The 11,773-nt window shown below is 38.3% G+C and overlaps 1 protein-coding gene across 3 annotated transcripts in view; it reads right to left on the reverse strand.

Moving 5' to 3' along the window:
- The window catches only part of SNCAIP (synuclein alpha interacting protein), a 248,530-nt gene that overhangs the window by 45,185 nt on the left and 191,572 nt on the right, over positions 1-11,773 (reverse strand). For all 3 annotated transcript variants that reach the window (XM_069962653.1, XM_069962652.1, XM_069962654.1), the window contains one exon: positions 4,246-4,425. In XM_069962653.1, coding sequence (XP_069818754.1) covers positions 4,246-4,425 — 180 coding nt within the window. The remainder of the gene's footprint in view (positions 1-4,245; positions 4,426-11,773) is intronic.

The raw sequence follows: 11,773 nt of genomic DNA on the forward strand, positions 1-11,773 counted from the left end.
TATGTATTTTTTACAAATGATTATATCTTATTTATGACTGGAAGGTGTCTTGGAGAATTCCCTTTTTGCTCCTTTTCCAAATATATTTAATCTTTGTTGAACCAGACAGACTCCACATTGGAAACTATCCAAAAAAAAAAATCACCATGACTGAACCTTATGGCAAAAGCATTAGAAAACCTGTCAGTCTGTATACACTCGAGGATATGAATCAAGTCTGTAAAGTAGACAGTTCTCCCCTAAAATGACTTTAAGCACCATTTATAATCAACATATTTTGCTTCTGCACATTTAAAATAGTTTGACATAAACTGGAATATGGTATTTTTCTAAAGCCTATGTAATAAAAGCAGCAGTGACATTTAAAATTTGCATTGAGTTAATACAAAGGGGTTCTCTGTGGAGTACTTAAATGGGGTTATCCGGGATAAGAAACCACATAGCTATTTTCTGGCAAAAATAGCACCACCATTGTCCTCAGGATGTGTGTGGTATTACAATTTAGCTCCATTCACTTCAACAGCTGCAAAACCACTTCAAAAATGGATCCTCTTATACGGAGTGCTGCTGATTCTGGAATAAAGTGGCAATGTTTTTCTAAGCTTGAATAACCCCTTTTTAGTAGTATTCTCATTTAAGCAAGCAACAGAATAAAGGATAACTATTAAATTGGTGGGGGACTAACTACTGCCAATTCTGCAGTAAAATTGTGCTGTACTTGGTGACATTTGGCAACCCATAGAGAATGGCTGAAGCAGTTGGCATGCATGCATGGCCCAATCTGTTTATTCAAGGCTACTGCGTTCTTTGGATGGACAGAGGTCCCAGGAACTAGCACTAACCAAAAAGTGATCCCCAATTCTGTGGATAGGGAATAAATTACTCAAGTAGGAATATCCCTTTAAAACTTGTTAGCTCTACTTTGTTTTTAATGAGAGCTCCAAAATGTAACTTCTTTGAGTTTCTTAAACTGGAACCACATGGTTTTTGCCATGGAAATTGTTGTAAGCTTTATGACTTTACATTAGAGATGAGGCTTACGGTTAGGGTGCGATTTTTAACGATTAATGATGAACAATCGCAAGCGAGTTTGCTTATCGTTAACCTGAAATCGTTCACCATTTTACACAGGACGACAGTTGTTAGTTATGATCGCTACTACAATCGTTTACTGTATCTGATCCCAGCAAAAGAAGGAACAATGTGGAATTACACTGAACGATTAGTGAACGATTAACAATGATTTTAGGGTCAGATCTAAATGAACGTTCAACGACACGCAAATGAATTTCCGATAGTTGCCTGCAATTTAACAGGATGATTATCGTTTAAATATTTGTATATATTCATATACAAATATATAGTTTTATAGATGAAAGAAAGCAATTTTCACTACTTTTTTAGTGTTTGCAACACATTGTTCTGGAGTGCTGTAACAGCATGATGGAGTCACTAAATATGTAATATAAAACAGGAAAGAGACACAAATACTGCTGGGTTAACATGCCTTGTGCCTTATATACTGTAACATAGCTGCTTTAGAGAATATATGAGTTTCATTTATTTTCTCCTCTTTTCATAAGTTCTTTGGTTTATAGGTATTTTATTGGGGAATGGCAGGTCTCCAATACCTTAAGTAATGCAGAAAATCAAATGTCAACACGTTAAATGGAGGTGATAGTTTTTTATTAGACTAAGTTAAAGAATATGTTTTCAAAGGGCACAGTATGGTAGAAAGCCCCCTATATTAGTTAACTCAAAAGTAAATATACACTTGCTAAGTTGTAAAACATATGAGCAGACGGAGGTGCAATGTTTGGCCTTATTTCTAATTATTACTTTCATAACTAAAGTCCCAACTAAGCATTTTTAGGAAAGAGTGCTGCTAAACACATAACAGTCTGCATGTTATTAAACGCACAGAGAACATTAATGTAATTCTTGATCATTTATATAGCAGTGTAGTTTTAGCAGGTGCAGAGGTGGCAGTCGCACCAAAGCCCTGATGCTTGAGGTGGGCCAACGTCCCTGTGTCACATAAGAAGACACCTACATTATAAATGGCACATGGTATATAGGAGCCCTGTTACAGATTTTATACTGATACCCAAGAACTTTGTTAAACATTTGCTTCTGAATGCTATTCACACATTAGTGTATGAAAATAAAAAAACGGCAATTTCAATAAACACAATGCTATAGTAAATAGACTATAGACAAGCATCCAGTGGGCGGTCATGAAAAGGTGCACAAAAAGGAATCCAATAAGAAGACACTGCTTTAATGTATTTGAATGGAGAGAAGAAAAAAAAAGTCTACTGCTAGGCTTGACTCCAACAAAAACTGTAAGATTGCTGAAAAAATGCAGTTTACAGTGTAGAGGATGCGACCTTTATTGACATCACATCACATTCTAGGGCTGGCTCGGTGTTTTCCATTAGGTGGGACTATAGAAGATGATGGGAGGGGGGTAGGCAGACATAGCACTGAACCAAGGTGTAACGGATGGACCTGACACGAGGAGTTGGATCCCCTGGTTCACAGAGGATTGCTGATGAACTTTCTGAAAAGGAGTTCAAAGAGCCCCCAGTTTTCCCCAGAGCTTGCTGCAAGGCAGGATGGGCTTTGCTGCGGGAAACTCCCAGGTTGCTACCATCAGAGAAGGTCCCCTATGACCACTGACTGACAATAGTGAAGGAGTACAGGAGTCTTAAACTAGATGCTCTTCTTCTGTGGTCACACTTCAAAATATGATGAGATGGCGCTGTTCAGATTGGAGCTGAGCTGAGAATCAGAGGTGGAACAAGATCCAAATGGCTAGAAGGAGGCTAAGAAGCAAGGAAGTGGCAGATAGCCAGGGAGCACAGATGTGGTGTGCTGATTCAAATACACCAATAACTGAGTACAAAGGTGGGGAGGTGGTTGCTATATACACCCTTGGGTGAACAGGCTACAATTCTCCAGAACCTGTGGGCTGAGCAATAAAGACAGGTGAACAGGAGCATGCCTTCCCCTAGAGGAAGCCCAATCCTCCAGGAGGCCAGTAGAAAGCAGGAGAGTTTACAGACCACAGGACAGATCGACCTGCCGCAGGTAGGGGATAGCAGACATGACCGCAGGACGTTACAAGGACATGCTGTTTCTTGGGGTAAAACTTGGGGGTAGACTCTAAGAGTAGCTGTTTTTTCAGGTGACTTTTCAGCATAAGCTGTCATGTGTGTATAGCTATTTTTATTATAAAACTTGCATATGGCACTGTTTATTAAATATCTAGTCTGCAGGCATCTTCTGTAGTTTTCAGTTATCAGAGAGCTGATGGGGGAAGCCTAAAGTATTTTTGTCTGCCGTATGGCACATACAAAAAAAAACATAAGATACAGCACTTCTTTGTCTCTAAGTACACCCTAAGAATCAGCATCAGCATGGAAGGCATTATAGAGCACCAGTGATGAGTCTAAGTTGTGAAGTTTTTACTTACTGTAGCTCCTATGCAATTTCTTTGCTGTCTCTCTGTAGATTGAATTATTCCCCCTTCCCATCTCCTGTCTCACCCCTCCCCTCTCCATAAACTTGTATAGTCAGCTTGTGATGTGATGCAGCACTGAGCTGCAGGTCTGTCTTGTACATACAAAATAGACATGGGGGTGGTAGAGGAAAAAGCTTGATAAGAGGAAACATAACTATGCTTGTATGATAAGATATAATCTTACAGAGTTTCTTACATTCGCCTATTTTGCCTTTATACCACATTATAGCTTTATATCAAAAGGCACAAAAGTATGCAGACATATACCACAACATATTGACAGCAGGTTCCTTCACTTTAATAGACCAAATGTAGTCTACTAGTGAATATGTTTGGTCTTCTTTCCTGTTTAAAGCACTAGAGATGTCAAATTTTACACAGGAGCATATTGGCACTGCATACAGTACACCTGGATGAAATAGTAATATACTATATGAGAGTTCTATGACCCAGCGTGCCCTATTTGATTTTTGACTGGTGCCTAAAACTGTGGATTGTCCATCTCTGCTTCAGATCGTTATATCTCTTTATGGTGCGTTCACACCTACAGGATCTGCAGCTGATTTTCTGCAGCAGATTTCATTTAAATAACTGAACACAGCATCAAATCTGCTGCAGATCTGCTGCAGATCTTGTAGGTGTGAACGCACCCTTACTGTTTTCTTTTTCTTTTCTTTTAAAGGCAGAAACACTTAAATTTTTTTTGGCATGACTATTACCTTTATTGCCAATCCAGCAGGCGTCAGCTTTTCTTCATTTCTCTCACTTAAGCAGTCCTCCCCCATAAGTGAGGTGAGATGCTGTAAACACTCGGCATGTCCATAGGATGCTGCAATGTGCAGAAGATTGTTTCCACTTTCATCATGGATTTGGTCTAAATTATCTACAGCAATGTGAGGCTGTGAAGAGAAAAGGAAGAGATGTTTGCAGGCAGTGTGTAACCATGTCCTGAAAAGTCAAGATTAGCACTGAAAACAAGTCACATCATCACTGATATGTTCTGGAAAATTAAGATAAGACCCTTGGGCCAATTGATTTTGTTTTACTTGCAATATACTTTTTTTTACTTAAAAAACAAAGTAAAAGTAAAAAAGCAATGAGAAAACTAAGTGCAATTTATAAATGCCTTTTCCTTGTATAATTCCCTCTCCCTCCCCCATTTGTTTAGCATGTATAATTCCAAAAGATATTAACTATAACTTGGGCAGAGAGTGGGACAAAAAAAAAGGTACATAAAAAGATAATCCTATTAAATTCCAGGAAACAAAAACAAAGAAGCTTTTAATGCAAAGGGATGTAAAGGCCCTATTACATGGAACGATTATTGGCCGTATTCAACCAATATCGGCCATTACTGCCAATAATCGTCCCGTGTAATAGAAGACAACGATCAGCCGACATGAATGATGTTGGCCAATCGTTGCTGTCGTTTATCTTTTAACATGTTAAAAAACAAACAACAATGATAACAGCAATCTGCTGCCTTCGTTCCGTGGAACAGGAGCGGCGGCAGCAGACCGCCATTATCCTGACATCGCTAGTTTGCGCCTCACAGTCGCCCCGTGTAAAAGGGGCTTTAGAGTCCGAAGTTCCATATCACCCTTATTTATTTGAGCAGTTTTATAAAAGAATACAACAGGAAAAGAACACAGACTAATATTAACTACATCAGTGACATAAATGAGCACTAAACGCTCAGTGTTTCTTTAACAGTATCTTGTCTATTTCTCCACATTGGACAGTTCTGGACATTTTCAGTTAAGTCTCATGGCACAACACACTTTGCTGTCCATCTTCTGAACTATAAAAATAAGATAACTGGCCTTATATCTTATCTGGTTATGTTGTACAAAATGTGACATCCAGGGTGATATAAAGCAGGGTCTTCTTGTGACAACATAAAGGTATTCAGCCAAAATTATAATTTAATGCAATTTACTCATGGAAGTTCAACCCCAGTTCTTCAAATCAAAGGATCATGATGAAAGTTAATATGGTTCCTTATATGAATATTTACACTTTAATTAAAGGGAACATGTTATGTTGAACAAGCAGTCTGATTTGCAAGTATCAAGTTATAGAGAAGAAGGAAAGGAGCAAATTGATATATGGTATAGTGAGAAAATATGTAATATGACTTGTATTATATTCATCTACATCTCTGCTTATTCTTGGCTTAGGAGTCCACTGGGAGGTCCTACTGAAGAACTGACAGGAGTGTATGTGTGCATAGCTATACAAGGAAGACATTTTGTTATTGAAAGAAACCGCCCACTCGACTCTTAAGACTAGAATGAGCAGAGGTTTAAATACAAAAATACAAATTATACTGAAAATTTTTGCATAAAAAAGGAATATATATATATATATATATATATATATATACACAGTGGTACCTTGGTTTAATAGTAACTTGGATTGAGAGCACTTTGGTTTAAGAGTACTGGGTGGGAGGAGGGGCTTGGTCTGCATAGCGTGGTCTACAGCACTGTACTCTGACCCAGGAAGTCTCTCTCACCTTAGCAGATGAACTCCAGACTGGGGCTTGCATCAAGGGACAGGACTGTGGGGGTAATCTCTCCATAGCTGTAACCTCTCTCTCCTCGGACAGAGAGTGCTAAATTTATGTGCCAAAATATGCCCTGCTCATTCCTCCATGATCCTTCATGCTCAGTCTCTGTCAGACTTTGTGTTTCCCATCCTCTCAATTCCTGCTATAATGTGCCTGTACAAACACTCAGCCACTCACACTGCTGTAAAGAAAAGTATCTGTCACTGTCCTCCTGCACAGCTCTGTGATTTTCACCTCCTGATTGGTCCATTCTAAACACACACTCTTCCCCATTGCTGTCATGTGACCACACAGATTTCTGACAGCAGCCCTGCTTCTCTATTGTAGCCTGTTGTACTACGCTACTGCATTATGGGGATCTGGAGTTTCATCCTGTATCTACAAACTGCTGCTGTTTTTTGAGGTTTATGCACTTACTTTACATTATGCTCCACATGCTGTTTGCTATACTGTACAGTAACTCATAATATGACATATTCAGCTGTTTGTTTCATTTGATTTACGTGTTATTAAAAAAATAATAATTATTTTTGGGGTGTGGAACCAATTGTCTGCATTAGAATTATTTCTTATGGGAAAATATGCTTTGCTTTAAGAGTGATTTTGATTACAAGCACAGTCCTGGAACAAATTATGCTTGTAATCCAAGGCATCACTGTGTATGTGAATCTGTTTAAAAAATGACTTTGTTGCTACGAAAGAAGCCACAGCGTCCTTGGTATTTTTGTAGCATTTATTCTCCATTGGTAATGAGGGTAAAATATGAGGGAAAACCACATGTGCAAAGGTCACCTGTGGTGTAGTAATGGTGTGAATATGTGCTGCACCCTTACTAGTGAATGTGAGAACTTGGTCTACAACACAACTCATTTCTCTTGATCAGTGGTAAGCGCTGGAATTCTGTAAACCCAAAGGCAAAGAATTTGGCCCTTAACATTTTATCTAAAGTATTAAATGTGCTCAAGACCGTCAACTAGCAATTATAATTTCACTCTTGAATATATGTTTGTCTAATATGATATAACTATCCTAAAGGGCAAAGAACAGAAAATTTTAATAAAGATTACTAATGAATAGAAAATTCTTTCATATGGCAGACTAGCGATCAATACTCAAGCTTTTTTCTGGTGGACTCTACAGAATGAGGTTCAGTCACGGCCTCCTGGGTACAAAGGTGTGGGAAAACTAGAGCGCCATAAAAAGAAATGTAACTAAACATTAATGTCTAGTTATGGGAAATGCTACAATGGTATCACACTTCATGCTGGGGGTTCAGAGACTAGAAATTACAACACGTCTGAAATAAATCCTGATTCCTGACAACCGGAGAATAAGTCTTTTCAGTCAACTGTGTGACTGATATACAGTATGTACAACAGTAGATCAGTGTCAATCCTTCCTGGATCTGAGATCTGCTGGGACTACAAGTATTTGATGTCTGAATAGCATTATATTCGGACATCCAATACAGATAAAACAGAGCTCAACATCATCAAATGGCTGTTTCTGAAGATATAAGAGGAGGACAGCAAAAGATTATGGCTCAGTTTACATTTCTTTTTGGCACCCAGGAAGCTCCAATGGTACATGATAAATATATTCATAGGCCCAATACACTATTATGCACTGACATAACTTTTTTTTACAGTATAGTTTACTATGCATTGCTATGAAGGGGGACACAGTAAAAACAAGTATACTATGTGGCCTATACAGTGTGTGACAGACCAGGGGCAAAGGGGTGGAAGGAGTATATGTTTCATCAAGGTTTCTGTCTTATGGGTGTTTTAAAGAAGCCAGGGATTGTGGTTAGCAAGGAGAATGAAAGAGATGAAGTGTGCATGTGCGCGAAACAGCTGCGACTGCATGCACTGATGGGTGTTTGGCGGCCCGACATGATTTTTACCTGCCAATCTTGTTTAGAACTACACGTGGAATAAAGACAGGGCACATGAAACGGTGAATACCCTCAATCTCTTTCTCTTTATTATTGTGCTTTTAAATGCACTACGAAGTGGTTGAATTATGAGGAGCACTTCCATGAAGCACTGATCTGCATCCTGCACTAAGAGCCAAGCCCACTAATCGGGTAGTGCCGGTGAACGTATTCTACATTGGAGTTTCAGGTGGGCTTCTACTTCACTTATCCACTCCAGGTATTGGGAGTGACTCTGGCTACTCAGGTGCTAGGCTGAGTGTGCTATAAAAGGGCAGACAGCTCACAAGATGATGGCTCTCTCTGCTCCTGGGAAAACTCTGTGAGTTGCCAAGTGTTGTATATTTTGTTTGAGAGCTGTGCATTAGGCTTGGCTCTGAGCAGTTAGTTGTGTGCTGTTTAGTTAGTGGCCAGAGGGCCCAAGTTTTCTTTTTGTATTATTGTTTATTTTTCCTGCTTTGAAGAAAATAAAACTGGTGGCAGCCAGCTGCACCCTTCTTGGCTGGAGTGGGCTGTGTTCTCTGCCATCTAACCCAGGAGACAGTGATCCCATCAGCTAATCCCTTTACAGGCGATACGTGTCAGGAATACCTCCAGTGTATACCCCTTATGTAAGGAAAAATGGGGTGTGAATAGAATCTAAAACAACTTTTTATTTTTCTTTGCAGCACTCCAACAAGGTTCAAGGATATTCTTGTAAGGGTCCATCTCTCCCCAAGCCAACAGCCAAGGACTATCTTTTCGGTGTAAAAAGGAAAAGAGACGTGTGTTTAAAATACGTTTAAAATACATGCTCCCATGTAAATAAAGCCTTACCGGCATTACTTATTCTGTTAAAGTGTTTTTGTCTCAAAGTATTTTAGGAGTGTACCGCTATTGACTTGCCAGAAAAATTAAGAAACTTTAGGAACACAGAGGCTCCTTCATCAGGAAGATTTGAAAAAATAGATAAAAATCATTGACATGTAGGTATATACACTTGCAAACATTACGGGGGCTGCTGTGCTGGCATGAACGGCCACTTCAATCAGCTGATCAGTGGGGGTGCCTGAAGTCCTACTGATCTAATATTCATGGCCTACTGGGAGGGTTAATATCTTGGTGCGGCATCAATCTTAATGCTGTGATCCAGTTACATTTCTCGCTAAAGAATTAATTTGTGTAAACTTTATAATTTAACTAGTCCTTAATTTTTCTAAATTTATTTTTTTATGTAAAGTTCTAAATTGATTGATTTTACTATGAAGTAAACCTCCACTAATCATTTGGGAACATGATCATTAATAATCATGGGTGGGTGAACAAAAGAAGGGAAATCTGGAGTCTGGACCCCTGGAAAGATAGTCTGAACATCATTTCTGAGGTATTTAGACAAAAAAAAATATATAAAAAAAGTAAAACATTAGGTATACTATTAGAGTACGGTATTTCCGTCCATCAGTTTTTCTCTGCCCCTATAATGACTATAGGACTCCTCATAAACTAAGAATGATGATCTGGCTATAGGTTTTCTGTAATGTTCTTGTCTATGGCTGAATTACACCATGACAAGTAACCACAAGCATGCCAGCTCTCTGGAGCCTGCCTGGGACAGAATGAATACCATTTTAAGAAGAGACTGGTTATTTTCACTAAGCTCTGGAGAAAAGATCACGTCTAATCAAATGGCTATATATAAAATGTTCTCAGTCAAACAATTCTGAAGCAAATACAAAATGACTGGAAACAGACAGGATCATGGCTCATTTGTGAAATATATAATACTCTCTGTCTGGCTGACTGCTGTCACTTCTTTATCGTATGTTAAAGAAAAACATACCAGTGGAATAACAGAGATGATATCTGATTGCACATAGAGAGTTATAAAATAGCTAGGACGTGTCTGGGGACTCATCTTTTTCCCAGGTCATTTTCTGATGCTAGCCAAAGCTCTAATAATGAAAATAGTAAGGAAGAGGAATTACAGAATGCCCATGTGGCATAGTGCTTAGCAATGCTGTATTTAGTTCTAGTCTAATTTAAATGCTACTCCACATTTTTTATCATGTATGATATCATGATTTGAAAACAGCATATGTTCCTTTAAATGCGTGTATGGTCATTGGGTATATGGCTGTAATATGGATGTAATAGTAGCACATGCTACTGTGGTTGTATATGGATGTAATAGTAGAACATTCTAGCACCAATATTAGGGATGTAGCATATATATCTAAACTGAACTTAGATTACTATAGACCACTATGGCAATCTATATTTATCTTAGTATGCCTGGGTTGGGTCAAGGGTGTTGCAGCTGTCATACACTCACAATAGTTTATGTACATATGATTGTTACAACTTTTATCACGGCAGAAAATTGTTAGTATGGGCTCTAAATCCATGACGCTTGATTAAAACCAATTTAGGCAGAAATGTCAGAAAATATCTCAAATAAATAGGCTGACAAGCCTGCATAGACTGTACTGGGAAAGGTTTACCAAAAGGGTGTCATTCTGACCTATGTTTGTCCGGAGTATGTCAGGAAATAAATGCCATACCTGAATTAAAAAGCACAATGGATTTTTTTTTTTTTTTTTTAAAGTACACTTTTGTAAATAGAGTCAGTAACAGAGCTACTATAGGCAAGTATATGTATATACATACAGTAACATAGCTCTGTGTAGTTCAATGGGACCATTTTTAATGTAAACCTTAAATGCTATGTGAATTTAGCCTAAGTGTACATAAACTTCAGCACTGCTTCAGACATTTGTCGAGAAGCCAGTAAGAAAGTTGCCTACTTTACATTATATCATTGACTTCCCAGAATATATTGTGTTGTTTTTTAAGGGCCCTTTGAAAATACATAATCTTATATGTTATTCTGGCTCTTGGAGACGCCAGCTCAGAGAAATCAGGTCAGTTGGCTGAGTCTCGTACATTGACAATAATCCAAATCATCATAAAATCTCTGAGGTCTTGGCCAACTTTAAATAGAATACAGTTTGTGGTTCATCCCTAGTTTTCACACATTTAGATGGTTGTCTGGGAAGCTAAAATGTGAATCCTTCCTTGTTGTAAGAGCTTGTTCCAAGCCTATATATGAATTCAACATTCAAAAAAGATTGCAGTCGTCTTCTGCATAACAAGCTACTTGGTTACCGTAAGATGTGCAAAGTTCAGGAGGAATACCTCAGTAGGTGCTGTAAATGTCATTTTTACTAGATTCCAGTAAATCTCTCATTTTGGTATTCTTGTAAAATAACAATTCCAGAAATACATGGTGTACCACAGAAACATCAGACACTAAACATGCACAATAATTTGTAGATGGTGGAAAACAACACGACGGTACACAAACAACACCAAAAAAAACTATCTTCTATTCCTACCACATTTAAGCTGGTTATATAAATAGAATATCGTTACATTTCTTCCAGTTGTTTTATTTTACAAAAAAAGAGTTCAGGTGATTAAACCCATGGTCGGGCCAGGGCACACAGCAGCATACGGATGCTAGAAAACAAGTGATATGCTGTGGTGTGAACCCTTATGGGCTACATATTGGTGACTTTGGTTACAAAAATAAACATACTGTGTCTGAACATAACCATAGGCAGGTAAAACTATGGATGTGGGTTGATCACAGTAATGAAGAGTACAGTCTATTCAATACTGCAAAAACGTATACAGTTTTTGTTACAATTAAAGTCAATGGCAGATACATGTAAACCTCGACTGCTTAGATCAACTGTGG

This window comes from Dendropsophus ebraccatus, chromosome 3 (assembly GCF_027789765.1).
Source record: "Dendropsophus ebraccatus isolate aDenEbr1 chromosome 3, aDenEbr1.pat, whole genome shotgun sequence".
NCBI lineage: Eukaryota > Metazoa > Chordata > Amphibia > Anura > Hylidae > Dendropsophus > Dendropsophus ebraccatus.